The 20,662-nt window shown below is 38.4% G+C and overlaps 1 protein-coding gene across 3 annotated transcripts in view; it reads right to left on the reverse strand.

Moving 5' to 3' along the window:
• Positions 1-3,523: 3,523 nt before the first annotated feature.
• The window catches only part of PTBP3 (polypyrimidine tract binding protein 3), a 63,598-nt gene continuing 46,459 nt past the window's right edge, over positions 3,524-20,662 (reverse strand). For all 3 annotated transcript variants that reach the window (XM_081317865.1, XM_081317863.1, XM_081317864.1), the window contains 8 exons: positions 19,940-20,114; positions 16,873-16,950; positions 16,141-16,280; positions 14,781-14,814; positions 14,450-14,542; positions 13,539-13,755; positions 10,293-10,370; positions 3,524-9,324 (listed from right to left, as the gene is read on the reverse strand). In XM_081317865.1, coding sequence (XP_081173991.1) covers positions 9,192-9,324; positions 10,293-10,370; positions 13,539-13,755; positions 14,450-14,542; positions 14,781-14,814; positions 16,141-16,280; positions 16,873-16,950; positions 19,940-20,114 — 948 coding nt within the window. In that variant the 3' untranslated portion in view covers positions 3,524-9,191. The remainder of the gene's footprint in view (positions 9,325-10,292; positions 10,371-13,538; positions 13,756-14,449; positions 14,543-14,780; positions 14,815-16,140; positions 16,281-16,872; positions 16,951-19,939; positions 20,115-20,662) is intronic.

Here is a 20,662-nt window from a genome sequence, read left to right on the forward strand (position 1 = left end):
GAGGCCAGTCTTCCATAAATAATAGGGGGAGGGAGTTGCGGAGAGGTGAAGGGGAGTTGGAATAAGGGGAATCAAAACTACAGCTCTTCCATCCTGTGAGAGCCAGCGGCTGTTCCAAGGTCATGGAATGGAATGTGCCACCATCCAGCCCTCCAAGCCCAGGATCTGTTACCAAAACAATTTGTCTGAATGTAGTTGGATACTTTGAGATAACCAAGGGAAAGGTGGGGAGAAATGAAAAGTTAACTAGATGCTTTGGGTGCAAAACCTCAGATCCTGCTTTGCTACTCTGTAACCACTTGGCTTTAGTAAAAGAGGCTTCTTTTTCTTACAGACCAAGTTGGGAAATGGCTTCCATTTACTTATTTATTTGAATCCTGCAAATAGTTCCACGGCAGCAAACATATCTGGTGCACCTTCCTCCTCGTTTTCCCCACAACAACCCTGTGAGGTGGGTTGGGCTGAGAATGACTGGCCCAACTCATGGCCTCCCACTTTCTAGCCTGGTGCCTTAAGCACTAGCCCAGGGGTAGGCAACCTTGGCTCTTTTATGACTTGTGGACTTCAACTCCCAGAATTCCTGAGCCAGTATGGCTCAGCTTGGAAACCTCTCCCTTTCCCCTCAGCATGGCTGGCTCAGGAATTCTGGGAGTTGAAGTCCACGAGTCATAAAAGAGCCGAGGTTGCCTAGCCCTGCACTAGACCAAACTAGCTATCAACAGAGGCAATCAATCATGCTAAATACAGAAATATCCCTTATTCGACTTTCTCACAGAGAATCCCTTGTCTCTCCGGAGGTTATTCAAAGTGATGTTGGGTCAAAAAGCACGTGTGCAAAAACAGGATAATTCATCAGTTTTACCTTCCGATATTCGACTTGTAGATGTACTGAAAGTGCCAAAACTTGTATAATAATTTATGAAGGCTAGAACAACTGAACTAAAAGGAGAAACCATGGTGTTGTCCTCTTCTCAAAAAATGGTGTCCATCAATTCAGCTATTGTCGGAACAAGGGCTGTATTGCAGAAGTGTCCAGTTGTCTCTTCTTATTTTCTACCACCTCAGCCAAGGTCACTCAGAAAAAGGCCCCAGTATCTAGAAACACCCCCCCCCCCCGATGCACCTGAAATCTCCAATTGACTACTAAACAACCTGTGACCTATTGGGTCATCATTTCAGAGATATTTCTTTACCTAAACAGAAAAAAAATGGATTTACTTATTTTCTAATCATTATAAATATGTAATATATGCCCTTAAGTGGCATAAACCCCTTCCTCTCTGGCACACACCCGCTTTGTTTTAAATCAGATCTGTCTTCTGCCCTTGAATTGGGCTTGGTATGGTGTGCAGATAGCTCTGCTCTGGGGGAGAATGGAGGGAGGCAATGCTCAAATTGGTGGAGGGGGTGCTGTGGTGCACGCTGGGAAGGAAGGTCCATGGTGCTCGTGAGCACAGGAAGGGCAGCAAGAAGGATTGCTGGTGGATCTGTGCACGTGTGAGAGCGCAAGGGGACTGGGGAAAGAAAGCACAGGATGGATGGATGGGAGTGCAGAAAGGCCTAGAAAGGAAGGTGCTGGTGGATGTACATGCAAGTGCAGGGAAGCTTATCAACTATGATTATAGGGTGCATGCGAATGCAAGAAGGGCCCACGAGCACAGAGGAGCCAAGAAAGGAGGGTGCTTGTAGGTGTGTGTGAACTGTGGGTGGCTAACATTAAAGCTAACATTACTACTTCAGAATTAGCAGAAGAATAGTGGATGCATTCTAACTGGATGATGCAACATCGCAATTTAATCCCGGTCCCCATTTTCATATAATATCCAGTAGACCATTGGAAGTTATTTAGGGACCATAGTCATAGAACGTTGACAAAAGGAAAATAGAGGTTTATTCTTTTTTTCAATTTTTCTTTTCTTTTACACTTTGCAAAACTTTCACAGCTTTCCCACAAGTTAAAGGAGCTGGAACATACTGGGCAGCTTATGAAAGCCGGATGCAATTGTTACATCACTGCCCGCTCTCATCAGGAACCTCTTGTGCAGTGTAATTATTGCCCCATCATGCTTAGCTTTCCCTCCCCCCACCATCCCTAACTTTTCTTAATGCAAAGTTAACATCTGGAGTGCAAGATGCTGAACATGCTTCAGCACAACTCTGAACTTCCAGTTCTTGATATTTATATCACACCTTTCCTCCTTCTCCAAAGAGCTTGGGATTATTATTTTATCACAATTTTTGAATTGCCCATCTCCCTCACAGGGATGCTGTAAAAAGCCCTTTCCGATGTCATCCTCAGTCGGCCTCTTAGGTAGAATGAGCGAAGACTGGGTTACCTAGTAATTTCAAGTTAAGGTAGAATTTCAAAGGTCAAGTTACAACTAGTGAATTAGGAAAGAAATAAGCATCAACACGTTTGTAGCAAAGGCTACTTTTAAACGGTGATTAGGGTCTGTGTGCAAGAGCTTGGACACATAAAAATGTTGAGAAAAGAGATAATGGGATGCGCCGGGGGACAAACAAATGGGAGAGATTTATGTAATTGCTGCATTGGCACGATGTCACTCCACATATGTCATCATTGCAGTCTCCTGTGACCACAGCTGGATAATGCAATGGCATTTGATAAATTCCTAGCTAGCTTGTCACTGTTAACAGTTTTGCAAATGCTTTCATGACCTTTGGAATATTCATATAATAAATTAATCAGCTATTCTTGTGTGCTTTAACTACACAGCATCGGTCTACAGCAAATACAATAGCATGACTTTGGACTAGCGGAATGGCAAGCCAATCTGGTGTCCAAAGAGAGAGGGACAAGAATATAAAATAATCTCTGTTGGGACTTCGCTAAATGTCAATGCAAAGAAAATATTTGCCCTATTTTCCTCCAGCCACTGCCCCAAATGAAACAGATTAGAGTTAAGAGGTTGGTGATGGAATTCTGACTTGCTGAAATGAACAAGGACTAAACAGTTCAGAATATTTCACTGGAGGCAAAATGTTTCTCATGTTCGCTGGCTTCAGGTGGCAAGTGATAACTTGTAACGGGTGACCTATCTGCTGTTATAGCGGTTAAGTAGGCTCAGATGGCGTGTGAACTAAACTGGATAACTATTTTTTTCTAAAAGTATTTGTCCCAGAACAAATTAAAACAGTAAATTATTTGTCTTATATTATATATTACTTTTTATAAGGTGGTTTTGTGAAAACATGATTATCAAAGACTTGAGACAAAATCCAAAGAGAGCAAGTATAGGTGGCCAATAGAAGAAAGAAACACAAATAAAGAGACAGACATTAGCGTAACAATTAAAAAGGGAAATCTAAAGTAATAGACAAGAACGCAGAAAAATTTGAGAGTACAGATGTCATGACATTTATTAAGAGGCATGCTACAACTAGAGTTTTAGAAAAAGAGTTAGGTAGATACTCAAGTAATAATCAGCAAGTACACAAAACTTAAAAGAAATGGAATAAAACGGCAGTGTACAGAAATTCAAATTAACCATGCACTACACAGTTAGAAAATAGGTTTCTTTAATATTTCAACTTCTTTGCATTTATAACATCAAGTCATCTCAACAACACGGAATCCTTTCTCCCTTCCAATGCCACAAGCTGCTTAACAAACAAAAGCTGGTACTGTTGCTTATCAAAATATACAAGACAATTGATGTTCTTTTTATTAATAATATAAAACCATTTTATACTTGTTCCCAAAAACCTTTTTTTTTGCCAGGTAAAAAAATGTTGTTACAAATATTTACAGCATTTTCTTGTGTTAGATGAATATTTTTACAAACTTAAAAAGGGATTTGTGAACACATGAAAAATTAGGGAATGTCTGGCTCCTGTAATTGTGTGCCTTTATTTGTCTAAATATACCCCCTTCCCTCAGATCATTTTATTTGGTTCACATTTTTAGAAAATCTTGTCTCTCGTTTCATTGATTCGTCTGTTCATCACCCACAATCACATAAAAAGGCCACTTTACATGGAGTCTTTCAAGAAAAATACCTCAAGGACAGAACTGGCAAGATGTTTCAGTAAAACCAGAGCAAGCAATCTTTGGTCATTGCAAATGAGGTGACAATCTATTCTAATGCAACATTTTGTTTGGTCAGCAACCGTATCTTGAGAAAGTGGGAGGATTGTTCCTCCAGAAACTGGAGATCGAATTGGGGAAGAATGAAAACACAATTAAAGAGATGAATTAAAAGTATAAGTGACTGGATTGTTTTCCTCCTATCCTCACTAATTAATAATGCACATTAATCCAAGAATGGGAATTTCTGCAAGAGCTCACTTATAAAATGAGGATGAAGTATCCTCCTTGCTAATTTATTATTTTCCAGGTTAAAACTTAACTGTGAGAACTGTAAAGCCAGATGTCTTGAACTCCTATATGGTGCGGCATGGTTCATGTTACAATGGTAGACAGCAAAAGAGTTTATAAACTGAAACAGTAAGCAATCAACTGCACATAAGGTCATTATATGTTCATGGGTCATTTGGTATTTTAGTCTATATAAATACACATTTCCTTGAACACAAGAGTACTGATTTTAAAGACTGAGAGAGATAGCAAAGAAAAAAAAAATACAGAATCTACTGAAGGCACATAAACTTTGGTCCCATTTTGTTTTCTTCTTTGTAAAACCCTGAAATTAAGATTTAAGAAGCTTTTGTTTTTTAAAAAATAATTCCTAATTGTTAACAATTTGCTTTAAAAATGAAGAACAGTTTCATAGACTGCATACATGTTTTTGCAAAGACAATTAGGAGTTTGCTTCAAAAAACGCATTTGTGCAAACTTCAACAGTTTTCAGCACAATAATTCAGTTCTGGCAGTTATATAATTAAAATTACCAGTCCACAAAAGTGTCAAGGCAAACAAAATGGCTTTAATAAGAGTTATCTACTCAGGTCTGTTCCTTTGAAAATAGCAATATTATATATTTGTAACAAGATGAAGACTGCAATGGCACAGCTCAGATTTGCTATTCCCAGAAGTACCACCATGGTCTTACTCGGACATACTTAAATAGGCAGCAATGGAATTGGTTCACAAAATGCCCCCTACGTGCTAAACTTTAGAGTTAGTATCCATTGCAAGTGGAGCCTTTTAGTCTGGAAGAAGAGGTGCGACACAGACAACTCAAGGCTACTTTTGAAAATATAGGCACACTGAGCCTACAGAGTATCCTACAAACACAGTCAGAGTACAAAAGGTGAGAAAAGAGACAGGCAACCCAACTTCGGGCAAGGCTTCAAATTAATGTTGTTTTGACATTCGGAAACCTGCAAATATGTTGGATAGAAAATCGTAGGGCAATACTGAAATTAAACCATACTAAAACCTGGGCACGTATATATCAATTATTACTAAAGACAGAATGCATGGTACGAAGACACTGTAAGAGATTGCAGCTCTGCCGGCATACTGCAGTTATCCTTCTTGAGCCAGTTTTGAAAGAAAAAAATAGTCTATTTTTTTCCCCTAGTTTATAGTCTAAGACAGGGGTCCCCAACCCCCAATCCATGGACCAGTACTGGCCGCGGCATGGCAGCATCCGGTCCGCACAAACAAGCAGGCAGCATACAAAACCACACACCTTCCGGTCCGTGGAAAAAAAACTATCTCCACGGAACCGGTCCCTGGTGCCCAAAAGGTTGGGGACTTCTGGTCTAAGATATCCGGTTTGCATTTCATTGTTAAACTATGATGGCTTTACCTCTAGGAATAAGAATCCTAAGGACTGTGAGTAATTACTTGATTGAAAACTTGAGCCAATACTGTTTCAAATTAGCCCGTCTACAGCCCTGAGGTTTGAACCTGGTTGTTTCTGAAGGCATTTTAGCTCTGATGCATTGTTATCAGATGAAGAATGTGCTGCAATTCCCTATTTAGAAAGCATTTCCATCACAAATGTTGATTTATGGAACTGCAAATCCCTCTTCATAAAAGGCGCTAATCAGTTTACTAAAAGGGCACCTTTGCTACTGCTCTTATGTATAAATATGCTCTATACATTGATTAAAAACCAATTACCTTCTTCAATCCAAATACTAGAGGTCACAAAAATGCCTGACAAGGAAAATTGTTACTTCAACTGCACTTCCAAAGGAATTGTAAGGGCCACAGAGCTTTACAGCTTAACAGAAAATAAAGGATAAAAAAACAAAAAGTGATGAGAATGAACAAATAATTTGGAAAATTAATTTCCTGTACTCGGGTGCTTGATAAGGCAATATCTGCAAAAAAAACAAACACCATGTTACCCAATAACCACATCCTTAATTAAGTCACTTGCTATTCTATGATAACATTTGTTGCTAATGTTCTGCAGCAAACGAATAAAAGGACAAGAAAATGGTAGTATCTGTTTTTATCTTAATCCAAATTCAAGAGGTTGCCTTCCAAAACATTCCACAGGAGAAAATTAAGCTAACTATTGCTATAAATGGAATTCCTGTTTTAAACGCAAAGTCTGTACTGCCTTTTCTTATATTTGCAACTCATGGAAAAAACAAGCTTGACACATAAAACCAAACTCCAAATGTTAAACACACAAACACTACAACCATGATTTGTACAGAATATAATAAAATTATGATGAGACCTCACTAAAAGAATATATCCAAAACAAAATCCAAAACATTTGCCAGCATGTAACTATAATTGTAGGTCTAAAAACTCAAGACTGAAAGTAGGAAGTTTTATAGGAACTATGGTATTTTTTTTTAAATCTTAAATTGACCATTTATTTCCCTTAACACTACAAAGTTGTTTTTAAGATTAGTAAAATCAATAAATTAAATGCTTGCAATGTTTATCAGCATAAAACATAAGGTATTTCACATACAACATGCGCGCGCGCACACACACACACACAAAACACTCTTGATATTGTACATGTTAATGCTCACTCTCATTTTTTCCTGCTTCAGTTACATTCATCAAGTCCCTCTCTGTAGCAGCATTAAACACATGGTGATCAAGCCTAAAAATAACTTAGCAAGTTACAATACAAGGCAAATTTACTGGTTCTCTAATCCAAGAAGCTATTTAATGGCTTAGGGGGCTGTCGTCCTGAATATACTTAGAGCCGTGGTTCATTAAAAAATTGATAGCATGGAAGGGAAATACTAAGGCTCATGTGCCATACCAGAATCAGGCACTCCTTTCAATCACTTTGCTAAACTAAGAAAAATGTGTTGCTGCTCTAGAGTTGGCTTGTTTTAATAGACTTATTATTTTCAAATAGCTGCAAGTCATAGCTAAAATGGGATCAGATCTTACTGGACACTAATGTAGCTTTACACGAAGAAACATACATGTTGACAAAACAAAACATACACATGCTAATCAAGTGTCCAAACTGTGATTATCAACAATCTTCCACGCACAACTATATAAATTTAAGGCAGCCAGTGTCTCTCACTGCGTATCCTTTCATGCTACAGCAATGTTAGTAAGAAACTTGCATTTCAAAAGTAACTTATAATTTTATCAGCTTAAAGGAGTTTAGAAATTGGTCTAAAGCTGTGAAATTCTTTTTGCCAAGCAAAAGCTGGTATCCACAGAACGATCTGACCTACCAAACCTTCCAACGACAATGAGCACACTTCATAGCGTCACATTCCATTTCTTTTTTTTAAAAAAAAATCTTTGTCTCCATTTTCAAATCAATGGAAAGGATTAACCATCCTTATTGACGAGAGGAATATTTTATAAAACAATGCTTTTTTTTTCAGTAGACGTAACATCTTGAGACCCCCTCTAAAAACATTGTATTACAATCATAGAAATAACTTGAGTATACCTATTATTTCACAAAAAAATAGTTAAAGATTGCATCTTTCTCTCCAAAAAGGAGTGAACATTCAGTCCTGAAGTTTTGACATTTATGAATGTAAGCCCATCTGCATTGAGCACAACAAGCCCATTGCTGTTGGGTGAAAAGAATCCTGAGACAAAATATTCTCAGAGTCAATAACTCAACACTTAGATATCAACCGGAAACTGAGAACATTCTCTAAAGCCCAACAAGGGCATCACTCAACTGCAACCCCTAAAATATTGTGAAGAGGCCTAGAAGCAGGTGCACTGAGTTATCTTCATTCCCAACCTACCCATCCCTATACCAAAGCACCAAAATCTGTTTTGACTATTACTTATTTAAAAACATCTTTAAAATCACCAAATGTTTAAAAACTAAAGACAAAGGGGGAAAATTTCACAAAGCCACAATACAGTTAAAGATACTTCAGATAAAACTCTAAACTATTATATCATTTATAAGCACGTAATAAGGCACATAAGAAATTAAGTAAATACACAGTAATTCTGATTTAAGTATTAGAGATTATAGTGGTACAAAAAAAACCCTTGAGGCTTAATTTTCTAAGTTTAAACAAGACCTTACCAAAAAAATATTTTTTCTAAAAATTTGTCAAACCATATGACAGACCTGATTTTTTTTTCCTTAGGAGTGTAAACAATTATTTTTCTGAAAGAAATGTACAAAACTTTGAAATCAGGACATATTTCTTCTTTCATTTTCTCCAATATCTCATTACACTTCATCTCACAGTAACAACAGTTATCTCTCATACCGTGATTTAATGCCTAGTTAGAACTGTCAACAGGGTCACCTTAGGACAATTTATCTGTGTGGGTTACAGAATTTATTGGATATCATAACATTACTCCAATGAGAAATAAGGCACTGCCTTTCCTCCAATATTTTCAATAGAGAACGATTAAAACATTAATTGGTAAAAAAAACCTATTCCCACCAAAATATTTTGGATGTAACTGATGAATAAAGTAATTTGCCAAAATTATTTTTAAAAACATTCCATCGAGCGCATTGTTTGATATGGAACACAAATATTGTCTGGGAATAAAAGCTTAGATGATGTTCCTGAAATCACACCCCCCCACACCAAAAAATGGTTCTGCTAAAGAAGGTAAGATTATCAACAGAAAAATTTTGTGGAGGACCATTTGCCATTACAGCAAAAGGTAAGCCCACAATTTGTTACAATGTACAGAATTACACATGACGCACACAAGTTTCGTTGTTCAAGGATGCCGCCTTGGTTTGGCCTATTATGGTCTCTGCCTGAAAGTTTTTACTGGAACTTAACGGCAACGCGTTGAACTCCTCAATGCATCAGATTCAGATTGTAGATTTGGAAAAGGAAACTCTGAGGTGATGATTTTCTCCAAGATCGTGATTATGAAGCTCGGTGAGGGCTTGGATTGCTTCTTCCATAGTGCCCAATTGGATAAGAGCCATTTTGCGGTCTTTTCTGGAAACAAAAAGGGTAACAAATAAGTTCATATATTTGTAATGCCCCATTCTGCCTGTATAGTACTTATTTCTAAAAATCTTCAGAGGTTCTTCATTCTGCTTACATTGCAAGAGAAAAAACAATGCTAAAAATCTTGGTTGTTAAGACTACTTCTGATTCCCCCCCCCTCTTCTATTTCAGCAACTTTTCAGGGTTGGCGGCCTGGGGGTAGGTGGGGGGGGGGGTGGAGGCACCTTTATGCGTGCGAGCATGCACCCGTGCAAACGAGGCCGTGCACGCACAAATGGGGCCGTGATTGTGTGCGTAATACGAATGGGGCCACGAGCGCCCATGCGATGCTCGGGAAATGCTAGCGCCCATGAATGCCGTGATGGTAGCGCGAATAGGGAGGCTGTGCTTGCAGTGACAATAGCGCCGGCGTGATGCCGCGTCGCTAGCTTAAGTGGGAGAAGGGTTGCTGGTGGCGATGCTAGCACCCGCCTGACGCTCACAACATTGCTAACGCCTGCGCGACGTCACGACACTAGCATGAGGGGAGTACACTCATGGCAACACTAGCAACCACCCGATGCTCACGGCATTGCTAGTGCCCATGCGATGCCACAACGCTAGTGCGAGTGGGGGGGGGGGCTGCAAGCGCGCACATGCATGTGCACTGGCCAGCCACTCACGCGGCCCAGTGGCCAACAGCCCATGGCCCAATAACAGGCCGCGGACCACAGGTTGATGACCCGTGCTAAAGCATGCTACTGTTAATTCTGTTAAAGCAAACTCTTTTCAGCTTCCCAGTTCTATGCTTTTAATTTCAGTAAAGGAAATTCAAAGATACAACCAAGCTTTTAAGTTTATGTAACTATGTTCCTTCCTCTCTTCCTGAGATCAACCAATATTAATTCAATATCATATGATCTTTTCCTATCCTTATGGATAGCAAGAATGCATTCTTTACACAATGTACAACTTACGGAAAGAATTTGAAGGCTTTCACAGTACACCCAGTACCAGCAAAAAGATTCTTCAGGTCATCCACTGTGATAGAAGGCCTGTAACATAGAATTAAGTGCCCAACGTTAGCAAATATTCATGGAATCTAAAAAGAAAACTATTCTTCCCATTTGCACTGAACAATAAGATAATGACACCAATCTCCCACTTTTCCTCAGGATATTCTTATCTCATTAGATAAGCCAGCCCATAAGTAAGGCAAGTGTGAGCAGAACCAGTATAAAAATTCTATTTTCAGCCTCCTCCTTTAGCAATATCTAAATACAGTTTCAAGGTACATAAAAACATTACCAATTATCATGGAGCCGGGCGTGATGGGATGTGCTGGCATGGCCCATCTGCTCAGGTCTCTAATCAGCCTGCACTGCAGCTATTTCTCTCCCAGCTCTTGCTCTGCCTATGGTGCTTTTGCTTTCCGAATGCCTTTCGTATCTTTCACCCCCACCTCCATTTTTGAAAACTCCTCTCCAGGCTTTCAACAAGTAAAGGACAGGGACAACTATTTGATTTGGGGAAAGAAGAAGGGATTCCCCCCCCCATTATTCCCCTTTAGCATTTTTACTTTCAGAAGCAGCATCTCCGCTGTTTCTCCTTGCAGTATCCAGAACATAAGAAATCTAAATTGGGCTTTTGGGGGGGGGGGCTTATTTTGTTGTTCCCTCCATTTGTCAGTTTCAATTACTCATGTGCAAACAGAGGCAGGGACATCTTTACCCAGCTAGTTCATTTTTCTGCTTTGACAGAATTTAGCTTGTTGCACAATCAAGGCAGAATCTGACTCTTTTCTCCCAGAAGCTACCCTGAACAGCAGAGAAGTGAATTTCAGTGATACCCAGCAAGACTCTGTCCAATCTTGCTGCAGATTGGTGGATATTTTCCCTCCTGATTTGTGAGTTACGGAAAGAATAATCATCTTGCCTGTAAGAATTGGCCCGCTCATAGTTCAAAACAACCTCCAGCACTAACTCAGAAAAGTTCAGTATAATGATAGGGATTGCCTAGGCCAGGGGTAGGCAACCTCGGCTCTTTTATGACTCATGGACTTCAACTCCCAGAATTCCTGAGTCAGCTGGCTCAGGAATTCTGAGAGTTGAAGTCCATGAGTCATAAAAGAGCCGAGGTTGCCTAACCCTGGCCTAGGGCGATGTTTGCCAACCATGGCAACTTCCAGATATATAGATTTCAACTCTCAGCATTCTCATTAGTGGCCATATTCGCTGGGGAGTTGCAAATCCTTACATCCGGAAATGGCCATGTTTGGGAAATGCTGGTCTGGGGGACAGTATATGTTCTATCCACATTGTTTTGGGCCAGCTGAAGGATGAGTAGATAGCACTTTAATTCAGAGGTCCATTACAGTATCAGGTGACACCAATCCATGACTGTTTATGACACAATAGAGCAGGGGGTCTTCAAACTTGGCCCTTTTATGACTTGTGGACTTCAACTCCCAGAATTCCTCAGCCAGGCATGCTGGCTGAGGAATTCTGGGAGTTGAAGTCCACAAGTCGTAAAAGGGCCAAGTTTGAAGACCCCTGCAATAGAGGGTTAGTATTAAAGTTGTCAAGAGGATTTTTTTTTTGGTCATTGCATCAAATGAATTCATTTCCCTCTGAAAATAAAACAATAGTCTTTAGATTATGAAGGCCAAGAATGGAAACAATTTTATTCGTGCAGGAGTCAAATTACCTTGAGCTAAGGCACTATGCCTTATGTCCCTCATTCCATGCCAAATGTACTTCTTTGGCTGGAACTGGGCTGTGTCTCTGGGTAAACCAGCACGAAAATGCAATACAGACTAACATGGATTTTCTGCTATAGGTCCTTTATTCCGTTAATGCTTGTAGGTGCATTTGCCTCCTGGAAAAAGGTATAACCCCAGATTTGCCTCACAGCGGCTTTCAACTCAATCCCTGCTAATATTTAGACTAGGGAAACAGGTCAAATTATATTTGATTTGGATATGTAGAATGATAAAGTCTCAGATTACAAATGGGGCCTACAGACTTTTTGCTATTCCTAAAGTTTTCTCCACCAGTCTCTCCTATTTTAATATTTACGACGAGGCTTAAGATTTTGCCATTACATGTTTAGTATAAAAGGTATCACACACTACTGGCCATGTTTGAATGAGATCATTGCAACAATTTTAAATGTCTTATTGTGCTTTCCTTGATATCATAGGAGCACTTGACACTCCAAGTTAATATTTCCCTACTTACTAACTGTACAGGTTAGCCTGATATTGAAGTTGCACACCTTTTCCTCAGAGATCGATCTAGTGAGATCTCTATTCTCAAAAACTTGTCAAATTTTGTTCAAGTGCAATTGCTGTTAGAAGATGCTGGATTTGAATTATGCTCAAGCTTGGATGTTCTGGCTAAATATGTCTTGCACAGAAGACTGTCAATATTTATGATTGTCACTACATCTACCATCTCTAATATGCTAATTTTTCATCTAGTTTTATTAGCTAATAGTTTTTACTGCTTTCCCTTTGGTCCCTAACTGTAACCAAATAAAACTCTCACAGATAATTAAAGCTTTTTATAGGCCTGTGGCATTATAAATACATTTTATGGTACAACATTGTGATGCGACAGCGCTAGGTCGTATTTAGGGCAAAAAAAAAAGGTTCTTGTGATTACTGATTTCACCACTCTGTTTCTAATCTACTCTACAAATTATTTAATTTATGCACATGAAACTACAACTTATAAACAGGCACAAGAATTCTGTGATTCAGATACCAGTAGATTTCAGAAACAGCTTTCCTCTCATGTAGAACTGCTACTGGCAAAAAGAAACTTCAGAAAAAACGACCCTGTGTGCAAATTTATAAATTCAGGGTTGTTGCTTTTGTTGCTGTTGTTTTGCAATATTATCATATCCTAGTAATAAAATTGGCAGGACAATAATACAATGGACGCTGGATGCCCCAAATGTAACGAGAAACACCTTTTTTTTCAAAATGTTCTCTTCAAACTCAGAAGTGGGAGTTTTTGCCACTATCACAAACTCAGAAGCGTGTGCCATGACCAACCTCTCAAACCAGCTACTCCTATCCTGAACTGGCCTATAATGCAGCAGATTCCCTCAAGCATCTGATGAAGAGGGCAACAAATCACATTTTTAGGCTTGAGAGGAAAGGAGGGAGACACAACAGCCCTCTTGAGCAAGCCTTCCTTATATCTGGACGTACTTACGGAATGTTGGAGAGGTGAAGAGTGGCAGATGGAGGGAAGATATTTTGGAAATTTTTGGAGCCAGGCTTCTTAAAGCGATGCAAAGGGCTATTGCCATAGTCCTTGGTTAGACCCTGGTCCTCTTGACCCTCACGAGGGAGCTGTACTGTTTGATGCTTTGAGAGTGTAATACGGAGTGTTTTCCCATATAGTTTTTGTCCACTTAAATGATTCATGGCTGAAGTATTTAAGACAATGAAGTTAAGATTGGGGAAAATTAAATAAAAAGATACTGTACCAAGGGGTACTTTTAAAAGATCTGTTCCAATAATCAGTTAGTATATTAGAGTCACTTTTTGCTAATTTTCAACTACGCTGATTGCCAGTATGCTATTTGCAGCAAAAATAGCAATAGCAACAGCACTTAGGTTTATATACCATTTCATAGTGCCCCCCCAAAAAAATCTGGGTCCTCGTTTTACCAGCCTTGGAAGTATGGAAGGATGAGTCAACCTTCAGCCGGTCAGGATCAAACTCCTGTCAGTGGGCAGAGTCAGCCTGCAATACTGCATTCTAACCACTGCACCACCATGTTTGTTTCATTTTATAATGTTTCTGAATTAGGATCAGGTGTACTCTAATTATTATTTACGAGAGAAGCAGATCACTATGCACAATTAATAAAGTATAGAAAATGAAGCATGCATTAACTTCACATTGAAGAATCTTCAGTTGAAAAAAATCAAATGAATTTTTAATCAAATGAAAATCAATATCTTGTTGCAGAGGTAAAAGCAGCAGTAACATTTAACTTCAATTCTTAAGAGTTTTGCTGTTTGTTTTTGAAAAAACTATAATGTTTACTATAAAGTAAATGAAATAAGCAGTTTATACAATGCAATCACACTATATTTGATTAGCACTGTTCATACCTAGTTGGGCTTGAGTTGCATCTGCCATTTGAACTAAGGCATTTTCCTTCTTATTAAACATGATTTTTACACGGTGGACATCACCATAAACACCTGCAAAGTAAAATGCATTTGAATTCATATATACAAAACAACACAGATATGAAAATCTACAAGTCAGATAGATTCTAATTATTATTTACAAAAGAATCAGGTTCCTATAAATAAACAAATATACAGATGTCACCCAATATTTTTAAGAACACAAAGCAATTACAATTTGTATTTCAACATGAAATATTAGCTTCTCAAGAGAATGTTATGTATTTTTGTATATAGAAACTAAACTTACCAAACAAGATAAAAAGCCCATCTGGTGTGATTGCCTGCACAGAATAACAAGACAACCATTTTGTAATATGTAATTTGTAAATCTGGAATTATCATATAGTTACTGTGTATGTTTGTTTCAACATATTCTATACTGTAGTACTGTATATAATTCACATCATTTAGCCATGTTTTTCATTGGTAAGACCATATGATTGTTTAGATTTTAACAAATAGCATAAATTTAATTATAATAGTTGGCAGTTCAACTAAGTGTAAAATGAGATACTGGGGGCTGCAATATTATTAAAATCAGCTTTGGCATATATCTATGGCTGAATTTAAATGTATTTTTATTGGGAAAAGAGGATTGTTCTGGCACTAGAAAGTTTAATATCTTTTTATACAACCTGCCATAACTGTATCAGATAGTCCAGATCATAAGGAGGTACAGTACAAGGAACTGGAATGTCTGGTACACCAATGTAATACAGGCAATTCTGGCCATATGTCACGTTATTATACATTTACAATTAATTACAAAATACTTTTGCATGTCACAACTTCTTAGGAAAAAAGTGGCAAGTTCAGTTAATAGTAAAAATGTAATGGGTTATTAACAATGGGGATATGTATTATAATATTTCCTTTTGAAAATAAGTTACTTAATATACTGATTTTGTTCTGAAAGAATCAGTGGTTTTTGAGGATGCTTACATTCTTTTACCAGCTATCCAGAAAGTAACAGGAAGACAATGGAAAATGTCACTGCTTTTATAGACACACGCGCAGACACAAACCTTGATAACTACAGGGTTGGAATGACTCTCATGTTCAGTGAATTATCCAATGGTGCGAAGACCTTACCTCTTTTTGTTTATTTGAGCAAATACTTCAGTAGGAGTCCAACTTGGAGGATTACTTAATATTTGTATATATTAAGTTTCTATGTTTAATTACCCCCTTTCCTTGTTTTCAAGTGCACTTGACAGAGGTTAATTAAGGACATGAATGTCACATTAGCATGCATATATATATATATATATATATATATATATATATATATATGTGTGTGTGTGTGTGTGTGTGTGTGTGTGTGTGTGTGTGTGTGTGTATACATACACACACATACATATGTATGTGTATATACATACACATACATATACACATACACACATATATACAAATACACACGTATATACACATGTATACATACACACACACACACACACACACACACACGGATGGGGTTTTTTGTTTACAATGTAAGATATATATTCTTTTTGTGGGTTTGTGACTTTTTTCTTTTCCAAAAGAATAAAAACGATTAAAACAAAAACTATGTTTGAGCTGGGGCATATGCACGTGTGTGTTAGCCTTACATCAGGATTAAGATTGCTAACAAGTAACACAGAATTTCCAGGCAATCCTGTAACTCCTGAGAGACCCATCCGCCCAGTCATTGCAGAGGTGGAAATTGCAAGAGGACCAAGTGCGCCAGGAACAGCCGAGACCGATAAACCTGGAACAGCCAAGAGTTCCAAAAAAGCATTTCAGTAAAAACAAAGGTCACTTCATTTTTTTATTTCTCATGTTAAAAGTAAATTTAATCTGGAAATGCACAGCAATCTATTTCTCCTCACTGGATTAAATATCATAGCTTATGTCTAAATTCCATTTTGAAACAGCAAACTGAATCAAATCAAACTCTCATCCCAATCTTTTAAACTTCTCCCCATGCTTTATGGAAGAAGGATTCCTTCAAAATGCCATATTACTCAAGACTTGGATTCTCGTGTTTCCTGCTAGTAGTTATATGTGGATAAAACACTCTCTTATACTGACCTGCCCGATTACAATCGAATAACTTAAAATTTTCTAACTGGAATTCAAAACATCAGATACGGAAAAATAGTCAAGCAATATCAAAAGCTATATTTTTAGTGCTTCATTAATGCGCTGTTAAATAAAATAAAATAACAACACGTGACCCACACTATTAAAAAGCAGCCAACACATTTGTCGGCTTTTGGTTCTAATAAATATTTAACAAACCTAAACGAAATATTAAAGGAAGAAAAATCAGATATTTGCTATACTAAGAAAGACTTTACCTGCAGCTTGGGGGAAGCCAATGGCAGGAGCAAAGCCAGCTGCCCCTGCGTATGGTGAGGAGATGATACTTGGAGTGCCTGAAAAAAGGAAAACAAATTAGCCCAGATTGCAGAAGGTTAATTTCTAGAGAAAGTAAAAAGTTACTCAACTCCTAAAGGAAAGATTTTTGTCTTAAGACTTATTGCATGGGATGAATATATCCCCTGTTCAATTCAGTTTGTGTGATTCTCTGCTCTGCTTCTATTTGAAGCCTATACTGTCAATTAAGTGATGAGTAACAGCGGTACAATCTTCTTCCTCAAGATTGGTATAATTCCAATAGGCATTTTAGGATCCGCTTCTCTCACTGGACACTGAAGAACCAAAAACCCAAGTGCAAACAGCATGTACACATGTTAACCTTTGTCTGTAGTTTATTAACAAGGGCCATGTGCTTCATTTTTCTTTTTATGTTAAATTAGACGATTAGATTCATTTCCCACGCCCCACCTCCAATGAGATAGCAGGAAAAATACAGCAGCTGCTTTATGCTATCAAACTGCTTATTCTCTGAAGAGAATATTAAGTTATTCTCTTAACTGATTGAAAGGTGGAACCATGGCATTAAAAACAATTGCAGCAACTTATACACAACGTAGAATATGATGTGTGGAAATAAGCACTGAGCAAAGAAATCAAGCAGGCTCTATTTCATGAGACCAATTCACATGCTACAGCTATGGTGCTTTGGAAACAGCAGGAAATTGCCACATTCAGGACCACAACCTTTCATGTTGTCTGAACTCAACAGCTTCCTAAACCTCTTATCTTTAGTCACAATATGGCAGTTACACAAATACTGCAAAACCCTGTATATTTTATAGCTATAATACAGCATGCATTGGTATTGTGACTTGTATTTGGCAATATAGGCATTCATCATTTAATTTACACTTCTGCTCTCCATTATAATTCATTATGCAAACATTCAGCAACAAAGAGCTTATTCAGCCAGATAGGGCCTGCGTGAATACTGATATCAAATACATACAATACCTTGTATTTCCACCCAAGAATAGTAGAGTTTTTGCATACAGCATGTAAACTCCCTTTGCAGGATCACACAAATGGATATCTTAACAAATTAATTAGTCCACTTGACACTGGGTCAACATATGGCTGCTTGAAAGAAAAAGTGAGTATGTTTTCTCGTCTTAATACTGCCATTTACCTGTTCTTCTAATTCTTTTAAGCTTAGGTTCAGAGTTTACTGAAGCTGTTTTGTGTATTTAGATAGTTAGTCACAGAAACAGCTGAACAGGAGGAAAGGAAATTCACAAAATCCTGCATTCATCTATTGTGAGCAAAAATGTCTGGGATCAGAGTGCACCTTGTTCACAAAAATACAAATGCAAGGTTTGGGAAATTCTTTCCAGGAGAAATTTCTGCCAGAACATTGCTCATCTGGTGCTCCCAACTGAGTAAGCCTGTAGCAATCAGGCTTACTGTACCTGCCTGGATGAATACCTGAGAAAACTACAAAGCCCAGGCTAAATTTGAGATAAATATAATTCTCAAAAATCTGGTTCTGTTCCTAGTTCTGAAGATTAAAGTCCTAAAGCTCCTGTTTTAGTTCCTGAGCTCAATTCCTAATGGGCTATCCCTGGAGAATATCACGGCTAACCAGAAGAGAAAGACCTAAGAATATCTTTCTACAGAATAAAAGATATAAAAGGACTAAGAATAGCTTTCTGCAAGGGGGAATGGTTTCCACTGCACTTTTAGAAGAAAGGGTTAAGAGGTTTTTTTTCTCTGCCTACTTTAGAAATACTCATAAAAAAAATGTTTTATTTGAGCTATCTTGAGATCAATACGTTAAACCCCAATATATTAAATATAACTAAAATACAGTATATCGATTATTTTCAAAAGTACCCTTTCTGGGCAAGGCTGACAGTGGTTACTGCTTAGCACGGAGAATGTATGGATAAAGATAAGGTTTGATACAGCTCCAAAAGCTTTTGAGTTCAACGCTGGACTCAAGTTCTTGTTTCAATTGGAGATGGGGCAGGGACAGCAAGGACCCATCAGTGCTTCTGTTCCAAATTCTACAACAATATTAATTACCCTCTAGAGTACAGTAACATTATTGTAAGATTATAGCCTCATCAGAGCTGTGTAAAGAGTCAGTGTCCTTCACTTTTTACAAATAAAATTTCCCCTGAAATAAGAGGAAACAAAATTTATCTTCGTTGTTTTTTTCTGGGTTAGCTAAGGAAGAAAAAGTTTGGTGGCGATTTCCAACAGATGCTGGCAAAAGGTTGTGCAAGAATGAACAAAGCAAAATTGTAAAAGTGAATTTTTGCCCGTTCCTTCCAAATACACAGAGGAAAATGTTCCTTTCTTTTTTTCTTTTTTCTTTTTAAAAAGGCCCAAATTTGACAAACTCTCTTTCGCATCCTCAGTGATGCATAGGACACAAAAAGTACGAAGAGAATCTCAACTTTGGCTCTTAACAGTTTCATAACTGAGATACCTTTCATAAGCAGTAGTGCTACAATTAAAAAAAACATAATTATTAATCTAACATCATAACCTATACCAGGGGTAGGCAACCTTGGTTCTTTTATGACTCGTGGACTTCAACTCCCAGAATTCCTGAGCCAGCATGGCTGGCTCAGGAATTCTGGGAGCTGAAGTCCACGAGTCATAAAAGAGCCAAGGTTGCCAACCCCTGACCTATACTATTTATTTATTTTTTATTTTAATTCCATTTATATCCCGCCCTTCTCCGAAGACTCAGGGTGGCTTACAAGCTTAGCAGTAGCCTTCATTCTATGTATATGCCTGCTTATTAGGGCTTTCACACACACCCCAAGCGGCATTCAGCTTAATTGCCGCCAACAATCTGGGTCCTCATACTAACAATAAGTATTTTTCAAAGCCACTTCTTCCACATGACGGGAGGCACATTTTACCGCTATCTATAACAGCACGTCTCTTTGTGTAAAGAAAAACCTCAGTAGCCCCATGGTAAAAGGCAGGAGCCATTTGTTCTACCTCCAACAACAAAGGAAGAGTTCTTACCAAAAGCAGCAGCCATATTAGGGTCAAGTGAAGGCTGCCCATCCCCTGAAGGAAGGTCCAGACGTGTGAAGTCTCTGCTCTTATCGTTGTTATATTTTACATTAAGGCTTGTTAGCTTGGAGAAATCAATGCGAAGAGTGCAGCAAGCATTATAGATATTCTGACCATCCAGAGCCTATGGAGACATAAAGGTAAAGGTAAAGGTTCCCCTGCACATGCGTGCTAGTCATTTCCGACTCTAGGGGCAGGTGCTCATCTCCGTTTCAAAGCCGAAGAGCCAGCGTTTGTCCGAGGACGTCTCCGTGGTCATGTGGCCGGCATGACTAGATGTCAAAGGCGCACGGAACGCTGTTACCTTCCCACTTGCATTTTTACGTGCTTTCGAACTGCTAGGTGGGCAGAAGGTGGGACGAGTAACAGGCGCTCACTCTGCTACGTGGCACTTGGGATTCGACCTGCCAAACTGCCAACCATCTGATCGACAAGCTCAGCGTCCTAACCCACTGAGCTACCGTGTCCCTTATGGAGATATATATGTATATGTATATGTATGTGTATGTGTGTGTGTGTGTATGTGTATATGTATGTTATTAAATGTTTGTTAAGCATTCAGAATACACTTGCTTAGTTCCAGACACGGGACAAATCTTATTTCCTGTTTCAGCCTAGCCCAAGGCCATCTACAGGCAGTAGCCACAGCAGTGGCAGCTCATATTTGTGTAA

This window comes from Vipera berus, assembly GCF_964194415.1.
Source record: "Vipera berus genome assembly, chromosome: 2".
NCBI lineage: Eukaryota > Metazoa > Chordata > Lepidosauria > Squamata > Viperidae > Vipera > Vipera berus.